This window comes from Panthera onca, chromosome A1 (genome assembly GCF_046562875.1).
Source record: "Panthera onca isolate mPanOnc1 chromosome A1, mPanOnc1 haplotype 2, whole genome shotgun sequence".
Classification (NCBI taxonomy): Eukaryota; Metazoa; Chordata; class Mammalia; order Carnivora; family Felidae; genus Panthera; species Panthera onca.
The window spans coordinates 99,888,834-99,916,183 of NC_138339.1; the positions used below are offsets into that span (position 1 = coordinate 99,888,834).

A 27,350-nucleotide genomic window follows, 5' to 3' on the forward strand; every position below is an offset into this window, starting at 1 on the left:
GCAGAGGTCTCTAACCTCCTGCAGGCTTTTGTGCCCACAGATGTCCTGCTGACTTCTCACCAAAGCTGGGAAGAGGCCCACAGCCCTTTTCAGGATTTGACAGAAGCTTATTCACTTCCCCCTTTCGGACTTCTCACGTGGGGAAAGGAATGCATGTTTTTTTTCTTCCAAGATTTTATTTAAATTCCAGTTGGTTAACATAGAGTGTGGTATTGGTTTCGGGAGTAGAATTTAGTGATTCATCACTTCCATATAACACCCGGTGCTCATCATAACAAGTGCCCTCCTTAATGCCCATCACCCATTTAGCCCATCCCCCCGCCCAACAGCCCTACAGCAATCCTCGGCTTGTTCTCTGTCCTCAAGAGCCTCTTATGGTTTGCATCCCTCTCTGTTCTTATCTTATTTTTCCTTCTCTTATGTTCATCTGTTTTGTTTCCTAAATTCCTCATACGAGTGAAATCATGTGGTATTTATCTTTCTCTGACTAATTTCACTTAGCATAATACACTCTAGCGCCATCCACCTTGTTGCAAATGGCAAGATTTCATTCTTTTTGATCGCCGAGCAGTATTCCATCGTATGTATATACCACATCTCCTTTCAGTCAAAGGAATTTCTGGCCATGGTAAGCAAGGGGAGGGGTTTTACTTTGACCTGAGACAAGGTGGTATTGGAGGGCTGCTGAGATCCCTTGACATCTAGGGCTGACCCGTAGACGTATGAGCTCTCCTCCTTAAAGATGCCCAGAGGAGGAAAGGAGAATCAGACAGCCAGATGCCTGGGCTGTCCCACTTCCCTCCCCTCGTTCCTTTAAAATTAACTCTCATCCCGGCTGGCGAAGCTCAGACGTGGAACTAGAACCAGTTCCCACAGGACTTCTCACAGCAAGCCTGCCACGTCTCCCTTCCACACATGCCCTGCCACCTGCCCTCTGTGGGCAGGCAGCCACGCCCGCTAGCCCAAATCGAACCGACTAGGCACCAGGCTGGAATCAGGAAGTGTGTGCTCCAGGTGTTCTCAGGAAGGACAGGGGAAGCGTGGGTACAGAGGAGCCCTTGAAAACGGGTGACAGGACAGGGAGCCAGCCTTTGCCTTTTTATGTAAGTGTGAAGATGATAGTTAAATGGTACATCATAAATGCCATGACAACTCTGGAAGACTTTGAAGACTCTTTAGAAATGTAAGGAGATTTTTTCATTTTACCACTATGGTATCAGGGGGAACTATTAACTGATGCTAAGTAGGGATCCCGTGGACCGGAAAAGACAAAGCAAAATTTTACTTTGGGTAAGATTCATTCTAATTCTAGCCATTTATGTACGCTCCTTCCTATGTATGAGTAATTGCCATGAACTAGGACCATGATGAGATAGATTGATTTGGGATTGATGAATCTTCGGAATCCAACTTTATCACAACACCTGCTTCTAAACATGTGCTCCAACTTCTGAAGAAACTTGTTGCCCTGTGCATGGGGAGTCAGTTTTCCCACGCTCTGTAAGAACTGGCAGGAACATTGGCCTTGAGCCGGTGTGGATGGAACCCTACTCGTTTTGCTTCAGAGGAGAAGCCTGAGACCTAACAAAGGGACCCAGAGCCATGAGCCTAACGGGGATTCCGTGACCTGGGGGCTGATTCAGCTAATGAGAATGGAGAAGAAGGGATGGAATTGGGCGTATTTATGAGATGTCTTGTTAATGTGGACGTGAGGGAAAGGAAAGAGTCATATGACCCTCCAGTTTCAAGCCTGGGTCATTGAATGGGTGGTGTCACCATAAACTGACACAGAAAACACAGGCGAGGTGAAGATGTCAGATTCAGTTTTGGACTCAGCTGGGTGCCTGTGGGATATCTAGTGGAGATGTGGATATGACCGTCAAGCAACTGGATGTTCATGTCAGAAGCTTGGGCAGCAGGTGAGGACTGGAGATAAAGGTGTTGGCAATGTGTGTGTGGACATCAGCATCCAGAGGGCTAGGGAGAGTGTGCATGAGAAGAGCAGTGAGCTGAAGTAGGGCGCTGGGGAAACCCGAGGAGAGGCTGCGAGGTGGCTGGGGAGGACCAGGTTCTGCAGGACAGTCTGTTGTCCATAAGGTGTTGTTCTGTAACAAGAGTGATTCAAACAAAGTGAGTGAGGGCATGACCTTCCCAGGAGAGCTAGTTCAATTCATCTGAACTACAAAAATAAATGAGGTTCAGATTGCTTGTTAATTCTAAGACACTTGGGAACAATGATTATGTCCTCATCTAAGATTTATTGAGATGTGTTAGGAAATTGCACTTGGGGCCCTCAGACCTCCCAGTTCTCAGGATTTGAACCTCCTTGAAGCAGCTCTGTGAACTCAGCTGGCCCTCCTGTCCTCAAGCCTTGCAATAGCACCCCCCCCTTCCTGCTGCTCCCAAAATAAACTCATCTGTGCCCTCACTTGATTAGCCTGTTTTTATCTGAAAAAAAAAAAAAAAAGTGGTATAATCATTTTTTTTAATTCAAATACAAAAGGATATTCACAGATAAGTACATCTCCCTCCTACCCGGGCCCCTAACCCTCCACCCTCTCCCACCCCACCCTGCAAAGCAGCTCCCATTCCCCATGTCGAGTCTCCATAGTATCCTTCAGGAAATAGCCAGCCAGCTGCCTTTTCATAAATAAAGTTTTATTAGAACACAACCATGCCCTCTCATTGATGTGTTATCTGTGGCTGCTTTCCCACTCCAGTGGCAGAGTCGAGTACTTGTGACAGGGAAAGAAAAGTTTGCCAACGTGTGCTCTTTTTCTGTAGATACGGTTTGTATCATCTTTTTTTTGACACACATGTGAGTGCACTAAACACAGTTATGCATTTTCCTTATTTCCATTTCACAGTATATCCTGGAAATTGTTCCACATGGGCACATGCAGGTTTTGTCTCCAGCTTTTTCACATAGTATGGATGTAATTAATCCATACCTCAGGTGGCAGAGGGGATAAGGGAGGGGGTCTCTTCTTATAAGGGCACTAATCCATTCATGAGGGACCCACCCTCGTGTTCTAATTACCTCCCAAAGCCCCGCCTCCTAATGTCATTACCCTGGGGCTTAGCTTTCAACCTATGAATTTGGGGAGGGACATAAACATTCAGTCTATAGCAGTGGGGTTCACTGGGTTCTTCCCGTCTGACTTCAGATCTATATCTAATAAGGATCTGAAGGTAGAATCAAGATGGATGTTACTTTTAGGCTCAGTGGGCCATTTGCATCTCTGATGACCCCTTGATGACCTCTAACTCTGTAGACCTCCGCCCAAACCAGAGTACTCTCTCCCCAAATACTCTAAGTAGAAATGCAGACAGTGAAAGTTACATAGTACCTATATTTTAGGTGCTTACATTATTTGCCTTTATTTGGTAACCAATGTCTCTCAATTTAGGTATAGTTAACACAGCATACCACAAAATACCACCATTCTGTGTGTTCTCACTTCCTGATTTCTGGATCCTCTTATAAGGGTGAGAACCTTGTTTTATTTACCTCTGGGCCCAGCCTTCTGCCTGGCATGTGGAAGGTACCCAGTGAATGTCGATTGAACTGAACTAATGGCCTCTTAGTTGTCTTTCTCTTATTCCACCTGAATTATTCCTTTTCCTTCTTACAGAATGAAGACATTCAAATGCTGTTTTAAATACCCAGCACAGCAGAAAGTTTTCGTCTTATTTTTAACTCTATGGCTGTTCTCCCTGTTGAAGCTTCTAAATGTGAGGAGACTCCTCTTCCCTCAAAGAGGCATTTACTTGGTTGAATACTCCCTGAGTACCTCACCTTTTGTAAGAAACAGATACACCAATGTTAAGAATGAAATCAGGTACGAAGTTAACTGTTCAGGTGTCTATGAACAGGCACCTTTGGAAATTGGCAAGAGTCTGGAAATAAGAAGGAGAGAAATCATCGACTTGGATGATGAGGATGTCGTGGCAATAACCAGTGATTGTGACATTTATCAGACCCTAAGAAGGTACCATCAAAAGCCTGTTTCAAGGGAGGAGAAAAGCTTCCCGATAGCCTATTCTTTGGTTGTTCATAAAGACGCAATTATGGTTGAAAGACTAATCCATGCTATATACAACGAGCACAATATTTACTGCATCCATTATGACTATAAGTCACCTGATACCTTCAAAGTTGCCATGAACAATTTAGCTAAGTGCTTCTCCAATGTTTTCATTGCCTCCAAAATAGAGACAGTACAATATGCACACATTTCCAGACTCCAAGCTGATTTAAATTGCTTGTCAGACCTCCTGAAGTCTTCGGTTCAGTGGAAATATGTTATCAATCTGTGTGGGCAAGATTTTCCTTTGAAGTCAAACTTCGAATTAGTGTCAGAGCTGAAGAAACTCAATGGGGCAAATATGTTAGAAACGGTAAAACCCCCTAACAGTAAAATGGAAAGATTCACTTACCACCATGAACTAAGACAGGTGCCTTATGAATATGTGAAGCTACCAATAAGGACAAACATCTCCAAGGAAGCCCCCCCTCATAACATTGAGATATTTGTTGGAAGTGCTTATTTTGTTTTAAGTCGAGCGTTTGTTAAATATATTTTCAACAACTCCCTCGTTAAGGACTTTTTTGCCTGGTCTAAAGATACGTACTCACCTGATGAACATTTTTGGGCTACCTTAATTCGGATACCAGGAATACCTGGGGAGATTTCTAGGTCAGCCCAGGATGTGTCTGACTTACAGAGTAAGACCCGCCTTGTCAAATGGAATTATCATGAAGGCCTTTTGTATCCCCGTTGTACTGGCTCCCACCTTCGAAGTGTGTGTATCTACGGAGCAGCGGAATTAAGGTGGCTTATAAATGACGGACATTGGTTTGCTAATAAATTTGATTCTAAGGTGGACCCTGTCTTGATTAAATGCCTGGCAGAAAAGCTTGAAGAACAGCAGAGAGAATGGATTACTTTGTCTTCAAAAAAGTTATTCGTGGCTAAAAGTCCCATAATCACATCATGATAAAATCATAACAGAAAGAAGCTATCTGATAAATGGAGCCAATATGGAACTGTGTGCTATACTATGCCCACTACCATGTGAGCTTAACCTTCTCATAGTTGGAGAGGTGTCCAAAATGCCACACATAAGGCAAAATGACCTAGGCTTTGATGACAGTAAGACTGCACTTGGTCGGGTGATTTTTATGTTTGTTTTTCCTTGTAATCTTATGGAGCTACATCAGAGATCGAGTTATATGATGCCCTCAAGGCTTACCCTAACCACACTTAATACTTTAAGTTTTCCACATAGCCATCAGGATTCTACCGAAAAGGTGTTGGCGTGTGCGATAATCACATAACTTTTTAAACCCCCAGTTTCAGAGGACTGTTTAAGTATAGTGACCAACTCTCCTCTTGTCTCTTAATTCAGCTCCCTAGACTTTTTTTAGCCTTTAGAATATTACACGGAGAGGGGCACCTGGGTAGCTCAGTTGGTTGAGCGTCTGACTTTGGCTCAGGTCAAGATCTCATGGTTGGTTCATGGGTTCGAACCCCTCTGTCAGTGCAGAGCCTGCTTGGGATTCTCTCTCTCCCTCCCTCTGTCTCCCTGTCTCTCTGCCCCCTGCCCTGCTCATGCTCTCTCTCTCAAAAATAAAAAAATTAAAATTAAAAAAAAAAAAAGAATATTAGAAGGAGAAACCACTACCTCAGGAAAGCTCAAAGAATGTCCAGTTTCCTGTTTGCCAAAGCATAATTTACCTATTAGTGCCTCACTCTTTCAATTTGGAGTCACAAGACTCTGTCAGTGGGGCATTTATAGTGTATGAATGTTGGGGAGGTTGGGTGGGGGGGAGGGGATTGGGACAGGTGGTGCCTGAAGAGAAACAAGGGGATTTGCAGGATTTTTGCATCATCGTACACAACGATTTCATGAATGGTCTCCTTTTTTTAGTTCAATTATTTCTTTAAAACACATTTATTGATGAAAAATAAGAACTTGTTTAGTAGTTCTAAATGTCACACTCCTGAACGTTAAACCTAAGTCTTCTAGTTCATAGATTATCATTAAAAGTAGGGTTTTTTTTTTTTTTTTACAGTGGAATTGTTATAATTTTCTTTTATGGAACCATTAAGCTAAGAGCCACTGAATTTTCTCAAAAAGAGTGTATAAAATATGACAGCTTTCTATATTAACTATTATGGTCATTTAAAATTCTTGCTTACATCTCCAATAACTATCCAAATAGAATCTAGACTTAAATGATAAAACCTCTAAGTTCACTGAAGTCTTCTCAGCTTAGATACAGAGAGAGAAAAAGTTAATTTTCTTAAGGACATAGCAAGAATTTTCACTAATGGTATTTTGTAAAACATACTCCTTAGAAAACTACCACAACGAATCAAATATACATCTATCTCAATGTAGCTATGTTGTGCTTGAGTTGAAATGGGACAGGAGCAGAGTCGTGAGAACAGGCTGTAATATTTTTACGTCTCTTGGAAAATCATGGAGCTCATGTAAAAATTTTTTCCTGATCTTATGTTTCTTTTTTTTTTTTTTTGATCTTATGTTTCAATGTCGGCTGCAGGATCTATGTATTTTAATATTTTCTAAAATGTCTGTGTTCTCCATGTGAAATGCACTTTCCTTGTTTTCAAGTATATGATACTGACTGCCAAGCGGGATCACTATTCTCCCTTTCTTCTTCTCTGGAACTCATTGTTCTTCCTCCCCCTCCCCCCACTCCAAATTACTTCATTCTTCAGAAAACTGTGACCAAGCCCCTGTTCTTAAAAATAAGTTACCCTTGGACAGAGCTAAGTTCTGCAGAAGATACTTAACCATTTGTTAGCATGTGTGACTGTGACAAGCTAAGTCACTTTCTATGAGCCTCAGGTTTCCTGATCTTTAAAGTGAACACTTGGATGCTTACCCTGGCTTCCTCACACGTGTGTGTGTGTGTGTGTGTGTGTGTGTGTGTGTGTGTGTGAATCAACTGAAATATGTGAACTGGTTTGAAAATGGAGACAAACTATTGACAATAAATATCAGAGAGTAGTCTTATTACAAGGCAAAACAGAGATCCAACCCCATTGTGAAAGTTAACCCTTTACCATTTCTGGAAAACCTCTGAAATATAAAAGAAGCCACATTTGCAGGAGCAACTTCTGTAAATGAATCCAGGTACAAAGAAACCCCTGTCACCACATCTGGGGTTCTTTTTAAGCCAATATGATTAGCAGATTGATCCCGTGTCTTGGATGGAGGTTAGGGGTAGAAATGTTTTTCCTACCTTCTAGTCTTAAATACACAAGTTCTCAACAGACAGCTTGGTTTTTATGGCTTTGGTCATCAGAATAAATGTAAAGGCTGAAAACTCGATCTCCTTGTCCCGTGTCTTGCCTCTTGTTGACAAATGATTCTATCCCCTGTTTATTGGGAAATTTTCCAGTTGTTAATCACTTTCACACCATATCCACATGAAACATGCCACCACAAAGAGATGACAGCACCTTGTTTTCCCCAGTGACACATTTCCCATGATTCAGTTCAACATTTCAGGGGGCTTGTCTGGTCATCTCTTTTGCCTTGGGAATCCTACAGTTTCCTTATAGGCCTTCAAACCTCCTTCAGACCTGACTCTCCCCTAAAACCTTTTGGTATGATTTTTCCTGCTCTAGAGAATGTTCTACAGTCTGTGTTTTATAATCATTCTTTGCATAGTATTTATTGAATCTAGATTCTAAGTTGTTTGGCAATGAGACCAGGACTTGAAGTTTGTAAGTTGTATTAGATATTAGAAAGAGCTACCAAAATATATCTACATTATGTGAATAATCTACTCTAACATTATAATATTTAAAGATCAATGTTGCTGCTATTTTTAATGTTTTGGCTATTCTAAGTAAAAAAATATATATATATACATATATATATGTAAATATATATATATATGTATATATATATATATATGTTTAAATTTGCAGAGTTAAATATGAAGATTTCTCTTGCCTTCCAGAATGTGAATGTTATACATACATATATATATATTTTTGACATATTTCCTGAAAACAAAAAGACAGTCTTCTTTGTGAATGTAAAGTGAATGTCCTATGTGTATGTTACAGCTGTTTGTGTTATTGTTTTTTACCATTTTGAAAAGCATATTTCCCATTCTGTGAGTTTTAAATAGATTGGTATTGCATTTTGGTATTGTGCGGCTGGTAGATGTTAATTCTCTGGTATTATAAAATAAAAATGTGCTCCAAAAGCCAAATCCCTGGAATTTATTTTTTTAATGTTTATTTATTTTTGAGAGAGAGAGAGCGGAAGATGGGCAGAGAGAGAAGGAGACAGAGGATCTCAAGCAGCATCTGTGCCGACCACAGAGAGCCCAATGCCGAACTCTAACTCACAAACCACAAGATCATGACCTGAGCCAAAGTCAGATGCTTAACCGCCTAGCCACCCAGGTGCCCCCAAGTCCCTGGAATTTATATTTCCTTTCTCTGCCTGTGCTGGCTCCTCACAAAGACTCTTTCAGTTTATGACACTTGCCCAGTATTTGAAGAGCAAGTTAATTTCACTCAGAGTAAAAGAATTCAGCGTGTGGATTATACACAAAATACGGGCACACAAACTTGAGTTGTTTTCCAGGATCTCTGTCTTCATTCTCCTTCAGACTGACTTCTCCTCCAAGATTAATGATCTAGACAAGTATTCGTGTTTGCTTGACGACTTTATGGATTTTAGTTCTTTTTTAAATTTTTTTAAATGTTTATTCATTTTTTGAGAGAGAGAGAGAGAGACAGAGCATGAGTGGGGGAGGGGCAGAGAGAGAGGGAGACACAGAATCCCAAGCAGGCTCCAGGCTCCGAGCGGTCAGCACAGAGCCCGATGCGGGGCTCAAACCCACAAACCGTGAGATCATGACCTGAGCCAAAGTCGAACGGTTAACCAACTGAGCCACCTAGGAGCTCTTGGAAGTTAGTTTTTAATACAGTAGGTTGAGGTTCTTCATCTCAGGTTCTTCAGTTCCTGGAAAATCAAGACGCTTTTTCTTTCTTTACCAGGACTCCTGCCTTGGTGTGAGTCCCCTTGACTGTGGTTCCACCAGGCCCTCAGGCTTGGTTGGCTGCCTATTCCTGATGAACTGCCCCTCTGTTCTGGATAATGCCATTCCTAACCCTACTAAGCTAAGGACTACTTGTTGTTGCTGATTGCTATGCCTTCCAACCACTCTGAAAATCCCAGTGGCCAGTTTTCCTCTGTCACCCTTTCTAAAGCTGTAACTGTCACCAACCTCCCTAGCTGGCAAGGAGTATAAATGTCATTGTCACAAATTACAATCTAGCTCAAGGAGTAAGGCCATTTTGGGAATTTTCTACATAATAAAAATTAAATCTACTCTTAACCTATGGTTAATTCTTTGTCTTGCCAAGCTGGACAGCCATACAAATCCATAGCAATGTCATGGAAGGAATTGGACTTCTTTCAGTAGTGGTTCCATAATTAGTTCCATATTTTTTTATTCCCTTTGGGGTCTACAAATCTACATATAACCTAGGACAACTGGCTTCTCATTTCATGAAACTGATTATGGGGACACCCTGGCAGGAGAGAGAGCAGATGATTGCAAATTTATTCTCACTACTGGAAAAATATTCCTATGAGGATGTGTAATGAACAGCTTGAGCTTTGCTTTGGAGACAGATAATCAGTGTGTCAAATCGTATGGGTGTGTAAAAACCACAGGAAGACTATCTGCCTGGCCTCAGGTGTAGCCTTCACGATAGAGCAGCAGAGCCCTTCCTGGGAACCCCTGGCACTGAATCATGGAGAAGACAGACAGAAGAGAATTTGACGAAAAATTATGGTCAGTGATTGGGTGAATTTATCTTACTTTTTTTGTTGTCATTGCTGCCATTGCTCCTTATAGAATAAAGGAAATTTAAACAGAAACCCTTTGTATTCATAATTCTAACATCCTGACCAAACCATTATAGTTCTCGGAATACCTCTCCTACCTTAGCCATATACATATACGCTTTTTGTCTCTCTTCCCACCAATGTATTTGCAACCACTTTCCCATGCTGCTGCATGATCATTATGGCTGTCTAATGGTCATACCATAATTCACTCAGCCCTTCCTTTGTTACAGGACATTTGGATTGTAAATTACTTTTTTTTCCCCTTTGCTGTCATAGATAACAGTGCTGTGCTTTATACATATAGCTTCTCCTTTCCTTGAATTACTTTCTGAAAAAGAATTACAGTTCTGAAGAGAATGGATATTTTTTTTCTGATTGCTTTTCATATGTTATAAATCACCCTGTCAAAGAATTGCATAGGACATTTGGTTGGTATATATCAAACATAGCCTCAACCTATGTGAAATAAACTGTATTTGGGGTGCCTGGGTGGCTCAGTTGGTTGAGCATTCAACTTCGGTTCAGGTCATAATCTCATGGTTCAGGAGTTTGAGACCCGTGTTGGGCTCTGTGCTGACAGCTCAGAACCTGGAGCTTGCTTTGGATTCTGTGTCTCCCTCTCTCTCTGTCCCACCCCTGCTCACACCCTCTCTCTTTCTCTCTCAAGAATAAATAAACATTAAAAAAAATTTTTTTAAAAAGAAGTCAACTGTATTTATTTATTCTGATAAATGACTATTGTGATTTTCAAAGTAGCAAAGACCTTTATCTAAAGCAAGGAGGCAGCCGTTCCTCTAACAGATCAAAGAAGGTGTTTTAATGTATGGTTAGTGAAGTGCTCGTTCAGAATAATATTCTCAAAACTTTGCCTTTGATGATGAACTCTGTTCCAGGACGGCTCTCAAGGGTGCCAGTTCCTTCTAGTACTCGTTCTCCTTGGCTCCTGTGTTTTTTGTGTTTTATTTTTTTTTATTCTGAGCAACAACATAACCGTTATTTCCCATCCCTTTCAACTAGGGATGGCAGATAAGAAAAAGCAAAAGTTATTGGGTGGGGCATCTGAGAATACACTTTAAAGATGCCTTACTTAGTTTGCCTTCCCTCCACCTCCCTTGCTTTTCCTACTGTCTAGAATGTGTTTGTAATAGCTGGAATCTCAGCAGCCATTTTAAAACCATGCGGATGCAAGTTCTATAGCAAGGAGAGAAAAATAATACAACATTTGAACCATCCAAGACCACCTATCTCGTCTTCTTTTATGGGTGATACATACTCTGAGCTACTGTGACCTCAGCTCTCCATTCCTAACAGTGGAGCATGATCCCTAACTTACGGTGTTTCCGAGGACAATGGTTTTCAAACTTTAGTCTGTAGCAGAATCATTTAGAGGCTTGTTAAAATACAAATTGCTCCCCCTCTGCCCTCTTCACTCTTTCATGAAGTGGAGTGGTGGATGGAGAGGAGAATTTGCTGATGCTGTTCTAACCCCCACTTTGAGAACCACTTGTAGGATATCTTTCCTGAAATTATTTCTTTACATGAGAAACATTTGGCCAAGTTAGCATATAGAAAGCACCAAATATTACGATAAGCACACGTACCTCAAGATCCTAAAAAGCTGTGATCAGAAGTTCAGAAATAGATTATATGCTCTGCCCTATATGCTGTCTCTACGTTGTTGAAGAGGTGGTTATCTATTTATATTCTATACCTATATCATCTATATCTATCTACATCTATATCTATCTATTGTTAAAGGGGGGGGGGGAGTGTGTGAGTGGGGAAGGGGAGAGAGAGAGAGAAAGAGAATCCTAAGTAGGATCCAGGCTCCATGCAGAAACCCACTCTACCTATTTTTAATTATGACCAAAGTTGATATATTTCCATAACTACAGGTCCTCCTAAAATTATTTTCAACCACATTGCTGCCTTATTTGTAACTATTTTATAAAATGTAACAAAAAAACAAATGAACTTTGGGGGTGTAGGTAACCTGAAAATTTTGTTAATGTTTATTTATTTTTGAGAGAGAACAAGTCAGGGGGGTAGAGGCAGAAATAGAGGGAGAGACAGAGAATCCCAAGCAGGCTACGTGCTGTCAGCACAGAGCCTGATGTGGGGCTCAAACCCATGAGCTGCAAGATCATGACCTGAGCTGAAATCAAGAGTCGGACAGACACTTAACCAACCGAGCCACCCGGGAACCCCAACCTGAAATTATTGTGGTGAAGTCTCAAATTCAGAGTTGTGTGTTAACTCTCTTAACAATGTGTGCTGCTGAGGCAGACTACCCAGATGGACTATTTCATGAGCATTTCAATGTAACCGTCTTAAAAAATTTAAAAATATTGAAACAGCCATATTATTCTAACTCTTCTCTGTTTCAAGCTACTATAGGAATCCCAAAGCAAAATAGATTCAGAGTTATATGTCATCCTATAAATGTTTCTAAGTTTTTACTTTAGCCATGGGTGGAAACTCAAAAAAAAAAAAAAAATTGGCCAGAGAAAACTCAGAAAAATGTATCCGTCTAAGGGAAACTAGCTCCTACTTTTATTTAAGAGTATTTCCCACTGGGGCGCCTGGGTGGCTCAGTCGGTTAAGCGGCCGACTTCAGCTCGGGTCATGATCTCGTGGTCCGTGAGTTCGAGCCCCGCGTTGGGCTCTGTGCTGACAGCTCAGAGCCTGGAGCCTGTTTCAGATTCTGTGTCTCCCTCTCTCTGACCCTCCCCCGTTCATGCTCTGTCTCTCTCTGTCTCAAAAATAAATAAACGTTTAAAAAAAAAAAAAAAAGAGTATTTCCCACTGTTTTAAACAGCAACGTGGAACAGGTAATTTTCATGGCAGTAAGTGTGGCCCATGATTTCATTTACTCTTACTGGCTATTAATTCTTTTTTATTCAGGGTAATCTTCGATCCAGCTTTATAGGTAGTTTCCCCAATTGTCATTGGGAAGGCCACCTCCACAGGAAACCGGGGATCCCGCGTGGAAAGAAGGGAAGTGGATCCTTGGAGCGATGATGAAGGGCTATCCCAGGATGGGAGCTAGGTGCCAGGAAGGGTGGCATCCCGTTCACGCTGGAGTAGGCCAGAAAGCTTCAGATATTTCTTCAGGAAGATGAAGATATAGAGACCTCATAAGTCTGAATGTATTTGTTTAGAGGCAAATTAGACCAAGTGGAGAATGAGGGACTGAATGTCTATGGGAAACATTTATAAGAAGAAAGAAGAGGGGAGTGCCGGAAGATGGCGGCGTAGGAGGACGCGGGGCTCACAGCGCATCCTGCCGATCACTTAGATTCCACCTACACCTGCCTAAAGAACCCAGAAAACCGCCAGAGGATTAGCAGAAGGGAGTCTCCGGAGTCAAGCGCAGACCAGAGGCCCACGGAAGAGGGTAGGAAGGGCGGCGAGGCGGTGCGCGCTCCACGGATTGGCGGGAGGGAGCCGGGGCGGAGGGGCGGCTCGCCGGCCAAGCGGAGCCCCCGAGTCTGGCTGGCAAAAGCGGAGGGGCCGGACAGACTGTGTTCCCACAGCAAGCGCGACTTAGCGTCTGGGAGGTCATAAGTTAACAGCTCTGGGCGGAAAGCGGGAAGGCTGGAGGACAAAGGGAGGGAGAGCTGCTGAGCCCCCGGACGGCAGAGCTCAGCTTGGCGGGGAACAAAGGCGCCAGCGCCATCTCCCCCGCCCATCCCCCAGCCAAAATTCCCAAAGGGAACCAGTTCCTGCCAGGGAACTTGCTCGCTCCGCGCAAACACCCAACTCTGTGCTTCTGCGGAGCCAAACCTCCGGCAGCGGATCTGACTCCCTCCCGCTGCCACAGGGCTCCTCCTGAAGTGGATCACCTAAGGAGAAGCGAGCTAAGCCTGCCCCTCCAGCCCCCGTGCACCTTGCCTACCCACCCCAGCTAATACGCCAGATCCCCAGCAACACAAGAAGAAAGAAGAAGAACAGAAAGTTGAGTAGCTGTGACTGTGACTCAGTTGGACATACTGTTTACACAGTCATGACCAGATAATGTTAATCATGTAATATTTAATGTGTGAATTTTAAATATTGATCTCATCAATAGGGTCTGAGAGAATTTATTATGAATTTGGGGGGATAGAAAGGATGAATATGTGGAGTGGGAAGTGTGGGTGTGTGTGTGAAAGGTTTTATCTCCCATGCTAGGAATCAAGAGATAATGCCTAAAACTGAAAAATCAAGCCTAGCAATACAAAAATGCCATTTAGATAGGTCGAAATAAAACCGAAAGAACCAATGCAGAGAGGTGAAACTAGTTGCCACTGGGGAAGGGAAATGGGGGAAGAAATGGAAACTGCTACGCTTTTTTGCAACAAAGTTTGCGACCACCTGTATAAACTTTCAAATAAAAACTGGAAAAAAGCCAATTAAGCAACCAGGAAGGAAAAAGACATGATCTGTAAGCAACTTTTCTTATAATCTAATAGCTAGTGCAAATAACCAGAGACCTCATAAGAGTGGCTATCACATCTGTCTGTGCAGCCCTCCTCCCTCCCCGAATCTTCAGAAAACAGTCCTCCTGGCTACTGAACGAGCCGGCACAGCCCCCCGCCCCCCCCCCCCCACCATAGCCATAGTGATTGTCTACTGCGTGGACCAATTAGGCTAATTGGGGTTCCTGGGACTTTCCAAATTCCTGTCAGGGGATTAGAACCTCTTATACCTGAAAAGAAAGCAGAGAGGCTGACCCATATTTCCAAAAGAAAAAGAGATAGATAGATAGATCGATAGATAGATGATAGACAGACCTCTTGTTTGTCTCTAATCGTAAAAACCCAAGGATATAGGCACATGAGCCATGGGCAGCTCCGAACCCCACCTGGACAAGTTTGTATCAGCCAATGAAGTCAATGTGCCACAAGGAACAGAGAAGAAATAGAGAAGGAGAGAAAGGATCCTCAAAGTATCGAAGGTGCTAAATCCCATCTTTCTTGAGACCAGCTGCAGCCTGCCCTCTGGTCAGTTAGCCCAATTAAAGCCTTCCTTTTGTTTGTTTAAACAAGACCGGTTTGAGTTTCTTTCAGCTGTAGGCGTAAAGAATAAGAATATACAGTTGAATGCCACCAAACAAAACTGTAAAATAATTTTACTATGGGAAATTTCGAACAAACACAAAAGTAGAGAGAATGGCATGATAAATCCGCATTACCCAGCCTCACGTTTACTAACATTGCGACCATCTTGTTCCATCTGCCTATCCCTCCACCCTGTTTTCCCCAGAAATATTTTTAAAAGAAAATCCCAGACATCATAACACTTCCCTTAGAGATATGCAGTCTGCCTGTGCTTTACGCTCTGGTCCTTGTGAGCAGGAAAGTGCCGGACACACTCCTGTTCTGTCCATGTTTGAGGTATTTGCAATTGCTGCTTTTATAGGTCAAAGGCGGGCAAATACTGGCAACGTTTGATGGTCTTACCTGATACTTCCATATGAATCTAAGTGTTAAGGACTCTTTTTTTTTTTTTTTTTTAACATAACTACCAGGTCATTACCCCACCTAACAAAATTAACAATTCTTTAATATGTAACACTGAGTCCATTTTCAAAATTTACCAGCTACGTCTTTGTAGCCACCATGTTGCAATCCGGATCCAGACAAGGTCTGCACATTAATTTGTTAAAAATAATTCTTTGGAGAGATCTTCAAGATGGGGGCGGTGGTGGCTATTTCCGTGGGCTCTGGGCTTAGAAGGCCTGCCAAGGACACTGCATCTTGTAGTGATTCTTGGGGCCACGGGTACCAGGAAACCCCCTGACGTTGTAGCTAGGCCAACCCCTCGGTGGCGAAATCGTCAGTGCCGATTCCGTGCAGGTTTATGAAGGCCTAGACATCACCACCACCAAGGTTTCTTCCCAAGAGCAAAGAATGGGCCGGCACCACAAGATCAGCTTTGTGAATCCTCTTGTGATGAATGACACAGTTGGGGACTTCAGGAACAAGGCAGTTGCTCTGATATCCTTAGGAAAGACAGAAGCTAGGCTTGGTGGGTGCAAGGCAGCCCAAGCTAAGAAAGAAGTTTTCTTTTCAGTGACTGTTTCTTCTAAGCAGGGGCACCCAAGACCTAACAACTAATATGTAGCAGCCATGTCAGAACTATATGGATTGAAAGATACAATGCCCTTGCTACTCAATCTCATCTTTAGATGGAAGCATTAGCATCCCTTAGGTGTTTATTAGAAATGCTGAATTTGGGGGTGCCTGGGTGGCTCAGTTGGTTGAGCATCTGACTTCTGCTCAGGTCATGATCTCACAGCTCATGAGTTCCAACCCCACGTTGGGCTCTGTGCTGACAGCTCAGAGCCCAGTTCAGATCCTCTGTCCCCCTCTCTCTGCGCCTCCCCGGCTTGCGCTCTCCCCAAAATAAATAAATAAATATTTTTTTAAAAAAGAAGAAATGCTGAATTTGCGCCTTACCCCAGACTTACTGAATCAGAATCTGCATTTAATGAGAGTCCCAGGTGATTTTATGCATATTAAAATTTCAGAATCTGTTTTGGTGGAGAGGACACTGATTTAAGAACCAGAAAATCTGTGTTCTAGTCCCAGAACTGCCTCTTTGGACAAGTGAATTTTGTTGGGGGAAGAACTTACCCCACTGAACTTCAGTTTCCCACCCTTAAAATGAGGATACAAAATCAATTTATAAATGTAATGGAGTTACAGTTCGAATTTAATAGGGATTCTTGGGTGAGGAAGGACTGCGAAACACCAAATTTTTTTCACAGAAAAAAAATAAATACATAAAATAACTTTTTGAGGCACCCGGGTGGCTCAGTCATCGAACTCTTGATTTCAGCTCAGGTCATGATCTCACGGTCGTAGGATCGAGCCCTGCTTTGGACTCAGCACTGAGTGTGGAGCCTGCTTAGGATTCTCTCTCTCCCTCTGCTCCTCTCCCCTGCTAGAGTTCTCTCTCTCTCTCTCTCTCTAAAATAAGGAAGGAAGGAAGGAAGAAAAGAAAGAGAGAAAGAAAGCAAAGAACTTTTTAAGTGTTGTAATTCTCATTTAGTACTCTCAAAGGAACCTAACAGGTAACATGGAATGGTGAACTATCTTCAGACAAAAAAAGCCAAAAGAATCAGGTCTCAGTGTAAATAATATATCATATGTGTGTGTATATCACTGTGCCAAGCATGATACTCTTTGCTTCCAAACCTTCTGCTTTTACCATTATGAGTGGTTGCCTATTTCATCTTTATTTTGTAGATGACGAAGTACACCGAGGAGGTCAGCTGACTTGTCCAGGGTCACCAGGTGGTAAATGGTAGAGCTGAGGCTGGAATTGAGGCTTTGTGGCTGCTGAGGCCACGCTCTTAGCCACTTGATAACACCTGCGCTTTATGCACCAGTCCCGGTGAGCAGGAAAGTACCAGACACATGCCTGTGGTTATTTTACTCCACACGGTGCTGAGATCTTGTAGGGAAGGAGGCAACCAGAGCTTATGGATGTAAACAGGAAGCCAGGGTTGAGGGACACATCCGTGGGGCTTGGAGACCCTGGGTCCTGAGGGTCATCGTTGCCTTTCTTGTGTCTAGTCACTCTGGTGGAGGCCACCAGCCCTCTCTGTGGTGCTCCCCTCACCCCCGAGCTGACTTGACCTGTGATCTTCCTGCTCTTACTTCCTTAATCTCAATGTCATTCTCTTGGCCTCATGCCTGACCCTGTTTTTACGCCAAAGTCTCTTATGCCTGCTTCCAACCCCAGCCTCCAAGTTAACCCCAATTCTTCAATTATAACCTATTCAATTAATTGAATTAGAGCGATGTTTCCTCTGGTGAACCCTGAAGTTGATGAACCCCGTATTGGTGTTTCAGACTAAAGGGCCCAAGCCCCTTTCCCTTTGGAGGTTGTAATTCTCTTCATTTCAAATATATTATGCTTGGGGAATGACAGCAGACATGCCGTCTACACTGGCAGCGTCAGACTTTTCCATGGACCATGTGTTCCGTAGGACACCCGGCTCACATAGCACTTCTCAGAGAGCTGTCCTCTTCATAAAGACAGCCATAATTGGGGTTATAGGAGGGTCACCTCCTCAAAGCTCCTCGGACTTGAATGTGCATAGAAATCACCTGTGGATCTTGTTAAAAGGCAGACTCTGACTCGGTAGGTCTGGGGTAGGGCCTGAAATGCTGCCTTTCTGACAAGCTCCCAATTGATGCCGATGGTGCTTGTCCGTGGGCCATACTCAGAAGAGCAAGAATCTAGACCGCTGGTTCTCAACACCAGTTACACATTAGAAGCCGCCGAAGTGTTTCTAATTAGGGGAGACCGAGGTGCAGGGTGCTATGAAAGCCCTCCAGGGGATTCTAATGACCAATCAGAGTTGAAAAGTGTTCGGAGGCTGAAGTGGCAGCAGAAATTGGGTGGCCAGTGGGTGGCACACCTGGCCGGATGGAAGAAGGGGGCGGGGGCTATGGGAAGGTGGAGCTCCTGGCTCGTGAGCGTCTTTATTTCCTGTGCTTCCTGCCTCTCCTCACTGACCCTCACCTTTTCCTTCTCTCGTGTTGTTCCCCTACCAACCTCTCCTCTTCCAAACCATTGCAGTTAAAAAAAAAAAAAAAAAAAAAAGATGAACAAACTGAAAATGAACAACTATTTTTGGATCCCTCAGAGAAGGGATTTCCCAGGGCCCACCATCACCCTGAGACTTGGAGAGACAGGCAACTTAGTGACCAGGAGCACAAGCTCACAGCTGGAGCCAGCACCAGAGGGATTACTTCAACTGTAAGTGGCACATTGCTAGGGGTGAGAGTTCAAAGTCCTGAGATAGGGGTGGGGAGGAATTTTAGGGGAACCCTACACTTCTGTTAATGTCTGGGAGCCTTATCAGATTCTCAGGGTGAAACCTGGAGAAAAGTCCCCTCACGCTTCAGCAAGTAAGGGTGGGGGGTGGGGAACGTGGCTTCTAGGAAATAAATCTTTCTGAAAAAGATGTTGGAATTTAAGAACCTTGAAATTGAAAAGCATGCAGTTCAGCACACCATCAGTGATGAGTTACTGCATGGTGAGCACGGTGCTTTGTGCTGGGGATTGGGGTTGAATTAGACCAACTCATTCTCCAGGAGTTCATGGTCTAGTGGAAATGCACATGTGCATACATTTATGCCAGAGATTGATAGTTGGTGCCTCTCATGTCTTATCTCTGCTTCTTCTGTAGTAATAGAACTCTCCTTGCTAGCTCAGTACATGTTTCCCAGGATAAATATTATGCTTCCTGGCCTCCCTTGCAAGGTACGTGTGGTCATACAATAAAGTACTGGTCAAAGGGATATAGTGAAAGTTTTACAAGCAACTTCCTGACAAGTGTCCTTGAATTGAGCAGATGTCCAAGACCTCTACCCCGTAACTGTATATATGACCTTATTTGGAGGGAGGGTTTTTGCAGACATAATGAAGTTAAGGATCTGGAGGTGAGATGATCCGGGATATGAAGGCCAGAAGCTCTCCCTCTCCCCTTTTCTCTTTCTCCTGTCTGGACCAAAGTAGACATCCTAGAGAATAAGGGGGAAATTTCCACCGCGAGCCTGGGTTCCTGATGATTCTGGAGTTGCCATAGCAGCCTACATTTCTATAAACGGAGATAAATAGATTTCTAATTTGGTTAAACCTTTGTTATTTCTGGATTTCTGTCTCTTGCCTTTTTTACTAACAAATAAACCAACTAGCCACAATAAATGTATTTCTTTTTAGGCCTGTCATAAATATTCAAAATAAGAAACAACATATTTTGCAAGTTCTATTTTACTTAAAATACACACTCCATAAAGTGTTCAGAAAAGCCCTGTGTGATTTGACCCCTGTCTGCTTCTCCAGTCTACTCTGAGGCATTTTCCTCTAGCGTGACACATGGTATACTTAAGCCTTATGTATGCATCCTTTCATTCCACAAAACAAAATTGCCCCAGATGCTGGGCATAGAGCAACAAAAACCAGCCCAAACACCTGTCCTTAAAGCCAGTTTTCTCCATTCCACTTTCCAGGCCATTTATTTTCTAGCTCCTAGACTTGGCCCATAGTGTTACCTCAGTCTGGAGCAGTACTGTCCACTAGACCTTTGTCCGGTGATGGGAATGTTCTCTGTCTGCACTGTCAAACTTGGTCATCTCTAGCCACGTGTGGCAAAGGAGTACTTCAGAGGCGGTTAGTTCACGTGTAAATAGCCGCGTGGGGCCTGCAGCTGCCGGCCTGGACAGTACGGATCTTGTTCACTCTGCTCCCTACTAGAAATGGCTGAGTCCTCGAGGCGATTTTAGGGGATGTCACAAATTCTACAATTGAGACGTGGAGGCTGTGTCGCCTCTCCTTGAATCTGGGTGATTGCAGTGTGACTTCCCAGGCCAGGCAAGGAAAGCCTCTGCCCTGGTCTCTTGAAGGTTGTGTTCTTGGGTCCCTTGCTTTCAGGAAGCTCTGTCTCAGAACCTTGCTGCCACACTGTGAGAAGCCAAGGCCACATAAAGAGGCCACCTGTGGCTGCTGCATCCTTGGGTCATCCCAGCCTAGGCACCTGTCCTCGTTTCCTGTGGCCGTCGTAATAACATGACCACAGACTTGGTTTGAAGCAACAGAAAGTCATTGTCTGGCAATTCTGAAATCTGCCACAAGTCTGAAAGCAAGGGGTCAGCTGGTGTTGCCCCCCTATTCTGGGGTCTCAGAGGGAGGATCTGACCCGCTCCTCTCTCCAAGTTTCTGGTGGTAGCCAGCCATCCTTGCCACTCGTGGGCTTGTACATGCCTCCCTGTAGTCTCTGCCTCCTCCTTCATTTTCCCTTCTCCCCTGTGCTCCTGCTATTCTCCACTCTCTCTCTGCTGTCTCTTAGGAGGACCCTGGTTATTGGCTTTAGGGCCCACCCCAAAGCCAGAGTGATCTCATCTTGAGATCCCCAACTTGATCACACCTACAAAGATCCATTTTCCAAATCAGGTCCTATTCACAGGTAGTGACACTAGAACTTGGGCATCTATGTCTTTGGCACCACCATCCAGCCCAGTGCGGCACCAGCCATGTGCGTGAGGCAGCCCAGAGATGATGCTAGTCCCTGGCTATTGGAATTGCTCCCAGGCATTCCCATTTTCCCAGTTAAGACCCTACAAGTTGAGCAGAAATAAGCTGTTACCACCATGCCCTGTTTGAAATCCTAACCTATTTTTGAGCACAAAAGAGTCTTCTGTGCCACTAGGTATGGGGCGGTTTGTCATGCAGGTACAGATACCTGGAAATTCCTATTCATAACTTGTAAGTCCCAGATCAAATAATATCTCTCCAAAGAGTCCTCCTTAGATACCTCAGATACTAAAGAGAGAATCTCCTTAGATACCACAGTCTAAATGATATTCTCCTCTATTTACTTTTCCTGTATGGCAATTATCACAATTTTTAATTACAAGTGTTTTTCTTTTGTATTTTATTCATTTATTTATTTATTTATTCTCAAGTTTGTTAACATACAGTGTAGTCTTCGCTTCAGGAGAAGAACCCAGTGATTCATCACTTAAATACAACACCCAGTGCTCATCCCAAGAGTCCTCCTTAATGCCCATCACCCATTTTCCCCACAACCATCAACCCTCAATTTGTTCTCTGTATTTGAGTCTCTTATGGTTTACCGCCCTCTCTGTTTTCATCCGATTTTTCATTCCCTTCCCCTATGATCATCTGTTAAGTTTCTCAGTTTCCACATATGAGTGAAATCATGTGCTGTCTTTCTTCAGTGTGCAGGTTCCTCAAAAAATTAAAAATAGGGGCGCCTGGGTGGCTCAGTCGGTTAAGCCGCCAACTTCGGCTCAGGTCATGATCTCGCGGTCCGTGAGTTCGAGCCCCGCGTCGGGCTCTGTGCTGACAGCTCAGAGCCTGGAGCCTGTTTCCGATTCTGTGTCTCCCTCTCTCTGACCCTCCCCCATTCATGCTCTGTCTCTCTCTGTCTCAAAAATAAATAAACGTTAAAAAAAAAATTTTTTTTTAATAATAAAAAAAAAAAATTAAAAATAGAACTACCCTGTGACCCAGCAATTGCACTACTAGGAATTTATCCAAAGAATATAGGTATGCTGATTTGAAGGGGCACATGCACCCCAATGTTTATAGCAGCACTATCAACAATAGCCAAATTACAGAAAGAGCCCAAATGTCCATCAACTGATGAATGGATAAAAAGGATGTGGTATATATCTACAATGGATACTACTCGGCAATGAAAAAGAATGAAATCTGGCCATTTGCAACTATGTGGATGGATCTGGAGGATGTTATGCCAAGTGTTTTTCTTTTTTAAACCTATGTCTTCCCCCACTAGACTTAAGTTCCAAAAGGCCAGGGACCAAGGTGTTTCATTCAGCACTCTGTTCTGTGTGTGTACCAGGTACACAGTAAACACCCAGTAAATAGGTGCTGAATGACTAAAATTCTGAGTTTTCTGTGGCTGAACCTACAATTGCTGTTTGTCATCTGAACTGACGTAACTCTTGGAAAACAGTGCTTATTTTGCCCTTTTGCTCTCAGCAGACTAAATAAACCAGAATGTAGCAACTGGAAAGCAAAATGTTCACTTTCTAAGAGTCAAACGATAATTCTTACTGTTTCAGTTCTTTGCATTTGAGTAATTGCTGTGGTTTTTAATTGTGGTGAAAACAAATGAACACAAAAAGCAGAGCTGGTCAGATAGCCAAGCTGTAAGAAAACCTCTTCAATTTTTTTAAGAGCATCTGTAAGTTCAGAGAATCAACCTTAAATTGTCCTTGTATGTAAGAATCTCATGAAACACCCTTTCATGAAATGAAATCTTAATGACAAGCCAAAATGCATAGATGCTTCCAGACATCTTAGCCATTAACCAACTTGTTCTAGAAAATCCACTGGTGTAAATTCTGCTATTATTTTTCTTGGAACAGAAACAAAAATAGGACTTGAATGAAAAGGCAGAACACGCTATCTATAACACCAGGTCAGATAAAACTTAGGACCAGCTGTAACAGCTGAGTTGACCAGTTATGACAGAGACAGCCTGTGACGTGGAAACTTTGAATATCTAGCCCTTTACAGAGAAAGTTTGTTGATCTTTGATAACTATTAAAGGAGCAGGTGACTCACCAGGCTATTTTAATCGTATATCTTATTTAAGTATTTACACTATTTCTGAGAACTATATGACTCCCTACACTTTGATTCCCTCTTTATCAAGCCACCTTCTGAATGTAGACTTCTTGAGTTTGTTTCTCTATTAAGGAGAGAATGTGTAGACTTGTTCATGTGAATTTCCAATCAGCCTTCATGATTCTGTTTCTCACTAAATTGGCCCTCTGGTGCAGTCCCTTATAAATTTACACTGGGTGGGGGCACCTGGGTGACTCGATCAGTTAAGTGTCTGACTCTTGGTTTCCGCTCAGATCATGATCCCACGGTTTTGTGGGTTTGAGCCCTGTGTCAGGCTCTGTCCTGACAGTGAGGAACTTGCTTGAGATTTCTCTCTCTCTCTCTTTCTTTCTCTCTCTCTCTCTCTCTCTCTCTCTCTCTCTCTCTCTTTCTCTCTCTCTCTCTCTTTCTCTCTCTCTCTCTCTCTCTCTCTCTCTCTCTCCCCCTCTCTCCCCCCCACCCCCGCCTCTTTCCCACTCATGGTGTCTTTGTCTCTCTCAAAAATAAATAAACTAGGGGCGCCTGGGTGGCTCAGTCGGTTAAGCGTCCGACTTCAGCTCAGATCACAATCTCATGGTCCGTGAGTTCAAGCCCCGCATCGGGCTCTGGGCTGATGGCTCAGAGCCTGGAGCCTGCTTCCGATTCTGTGTCTCCCTCTCTCTCTGACCCTCCCCCGTTCATGCTCTGTCTCTCTCTGTCTCAAAAATAAATAAACGTTAATAAATAAATAAATAAACTAAAAAAAATAAATTAAAAATAAATTCACAGTGGGAACTCCAGTTGTCCAGGGCTCTAGCTTTCCTGGCTGGATATTAGGGCTGCGTCTCCAGGGCTGGAAGACCACACTCTGGCCCTGAGCTGACCCCACCCCACTGGGGTGACCTGACCACCTGCCACAGTCACACGTCCTTGGGGGAGCAGACAAGAAGTTGTGCCAGGAATGGGTCTAGTGTTTGTGTATTTTTGTTTCTAGGCCTCTTACCCTTTTATTATTATTTTTACTTATCAAAGTAATAAATGAAAAGTTTTTAAAAATTAAACAGAAGTACTGGGTTAAAACAAAAACTGACAGTCACTCCCCGAGGCCTTTGGGATCTCCAATATTTACTACGCAGAGCAACCATTTTTATTTTTTATTTATTTTTTTAATATGAAATTTATTGTCAAATTGGTTTCCATACAACACCCAGTGCTCATCCCAACAGGTGCCCTCCTCAATGTCCATAACCCACCCTCCCCTCCCTCCCATCCCCCATCAACCCTCAGTTTATTCTCAGTGTTTAAGACTCTCTTATGGTTTGGCTCTCTCCCTCTCTAACTTTTTTTTTTTTTCCTTCCCCTCCCCCATGGTCTTCTGTTAAGTTTCTCATGATCCACTTAAGAGTGAAAACATATGGTATCTGTCTTTCTCTGTATGACTTACTTCACTCAGCATAACACTGTCTATCTAGTTCCATCCACGTTGTAGAGCAACCATTTTTAAATCTTTGCAGTGTTTTGTATTTGCCTTCGTAATTCTAAATAACACACTAAACAAAAAGTCTTAGCAATACAGTCACATCAAGTCAATAGTCAGGTCCCCTTGTCTGCTTTTCTGCATATGCCCTTGCCATTGTCCTGTTCAGGCCTATGCTATTTGTCCTCTGGGCTGGCTACACAGCTGTAACCCTGGAATTTCCTTCCAGAACTTTCCAGGGGCTTCCCACAATCTCTTGTTGGAAATGCTTCATTTTCTGGACCCTGTATCTTCCCCTGGGTTTTCACTGTGATTGGTGGAGTACATCCTTCTGTTCCTTCGTGAGAATGAATGTATAGAAAGTCAAATTTCTGTTGCCTTGCCTGTTTGAAAATATTTTTATTAGGCCCTTAAATTCACTTGATAATTGGTCAGGGTATGAATCTCCGGATGGCCGTCACATCCTCTTAGAAGTCGTAGGCACTAGCCCATTACCCTCTCATCTCTTTATCTCTGTGCCACTCTAATTTCTGACCACTTGTCTGCTTTTGAGAGCATCTCATTTGTTGAGGCATCCTGAGATTTTGTCACATTTACCTGGTAAGGATCCTTTTTCTTTTTTTTAATCCATTGAGCTGGTCAGTCACTGGTTCTTTTAAATCTAGAGGTTCACACTGCTATTTGGGAAATTTTCTGTTCTTTTTTCTGTAATTTCCTGTCCTCCATTTTTTTCTATGGTCTTTTTCTAAAGATCCTTTCAGTTGACAATTTGGAATCTCTTGATCAGTCCTGTAATGATTTTGTCTCTTCTCTTGTATTTTCTTTCTCCTTGTCGTTTTGTTCAACTGCCTAAAAAACTTCCTCAGTTGTACCTTTCATACTTTCTGCTGAAATTTTAGCTCCTGCTAGCATATTTTTAATTTCAAAATTTTCTTATTCCCTGAATTAGAAAAAATTTTCACAGCATTCTCTGATTTCAGTGATGTAGTATTTTCCTGGGTCCCTTTTAGGGTTTTAATTATAAATTCTTAAAATACTTTGTTCTTTAGCGTGGCCCAGTCAGTTAAGCATCTGACTTCGGCTCAGGTCATGATCTCACGGGTTTGTAAGTTTGAGTGTCGCGTCGGGCTCTGTGCTGACAGCTGAGAGCCTGGAGCCTGCTTTGGATTCTGTGTCTCCTTCTGTCTCTGCCCCTCCCCCCCCAAAAAAATAAAATAAACATTAAAAAAATACTTTGATCTTGGCATTATCTGTTTTCTTTGGTCCCTCTTCCTCTTTTAGTGTCGGTGTTTCTTACTGAGGACTCCCTCAATCAGGTAATCTGCTGCCAGAAACTGAAATCTAAGAGTGGGGCATTTGCTCTCTTTTCTAGTTATTGTGGCTTTCCACACCATGAGCAGCAAAGTCTCCCAAGACACCCTGTGGGAGGTGGTGCTGGGGGTCCTGCGTGGGAACTACTGTGAGCGCTGAATTGTCGGGAGATGGCGGAGCTGCAGGTCAGCCTGAAGAGCTGTGACACTCAGAAGGACGAACACTTCGGGGGCACCATCCGGCTTGGGTCCACTCCCCACCCCAAATTCTCCATACATATTTTGAGGGGACCAGCAGCATTGTGATGAGGCCAAGGGGGTGGATATTCCCCACATGGACACTGAGGCACTAAAGAAACTCAACAAAAATAAGAAATTGATCAAGAAGCTAGCCAAGAAATATGATGCCTTATTTTTTGCTTCAGCATCTCTCTTGAAGCAGCTCTCATGAACCCTGCGCCCAGGCCTTTAAAAGGCGGGCACGTTCCCTTTCTGACTGACCCACAATGAGAATATGGTGGCCACAGTGGATGAAGTGGAGTCTGTAATCACAGTCCAGATGAAGAAGGTGCTCTGTCTGGTAGTGGCCGTTGACCATGTAAAGATGACAGATAATGAAGGTGTGTACAGCATCCACTTAGCTGTCCTCTCCTCATGTAATTTCTCAAGAAGAATTGGCAGGATGTCCAGGCTTTATACATGAAGAACACCACGGGCAAGCCCTAGTGTCTGTACTAAGGCACAGCTTAATAAACCCTAGTGCTAAAAGAAAAGAAAAGAAAAGAAAAAAGAAAAAAAAGGAAAGAAAAGAAAAGAAAAAATAAAAGAAAAAAGAAAGGAAAGAAAAGAATAGAAAAAGAGCGGGATACTTACTTGTGCTCCTATTGATAAGATAATCCGGAAGTATCTTCCCACCATAAACAGCTAGAAAACTGGAAACCATATAGGAAAAAACAGTTTTCAGACTTGGACAACACGCAGCGCAAAACTGAGAAAAGGAGAAAAATGAGGTGAGCCTTACTATCACCTAGGCTTTCTGCCGGGAAGAAATGCTCAGACCATGGTACAAAAAAAGAAGCCTAACTAGAGAATGGAATTTAGAGAGGGCAAGGTGGCTAAACTTTTCAGGGCAGAGTACTTAAAAGGCAGAAGTTAGACCTCCAGAAATCTGCATATGGTCTCTCTTGAGGTTTAGGCTAAATACTAATCTGCTTATGCCCATGGTAGAGTTTCACTAGTGTGGACAACAACGTTTTTCGAGAAAAGAATAACTGACGGGGAGCCATGACATAAATAGATTTTAAATCTCACATAGGTCTGAAAACCACTTAAGTTCCCGCCAGTCAGGGTGGAAAGGTCTCATGGAATACCTGGGCATTCAGTAGAGACCAGAAGGGCCGTGCCTTAAAGGTGGGATTCTATTGGCTTTAGGCTAGTGGGTTCTCTAGACCTCCCTTAAAAGAGCTGCAAAACAAACTTCAAATAGATCGAACTAATCCGCAAGCAACTTA

The 27,350-nt window shown here is 43.1% G+C and overlaps 1 protein-coding gene and 1 pseudogene across 5 annotated transcripts in view; both read left to right on the top strand.

Annotated features, from left to right (window-relative positions):
• GCNT4 (glucosaminyl (N-acetyl) transferase 4) overlaps nucleotides 1–9,397 on the top strand; it is a 30,678-nt gene extending 21,281 nt beyond the window's left edge. For all 5 annotated transcript variants that reach the window (XM_078448947.2, XM_078448946.2, XM_078448952.2 and 2 more), the window contains exon 2: nucleotides 3,636–9,397. In XM_078448947.2, the coding sequence (XP_078305073.1) occupies nucleotides 3,637–5,001 (1,365 nt within the window). In that variant the 5' untranslated portion in view covers nucleotide 3,636 and the 3' untranslated portion in view covers nucleotides 5,002–9,397. The remainder of the gene's footprint in view (nucleotides 1–3,635) is intronic.
• Nucleotides 9,398–25,778: 16,381 nt separating this feature from the next.
• Nucleotides 25,779–26,735, top strand: LOC132680168 (large ribosomal subunit protein uL1 pseudogene; annotated as a pseudogene).
• Nucleotides 26,736–27,350: the final 615 nt, after the last annotated feature.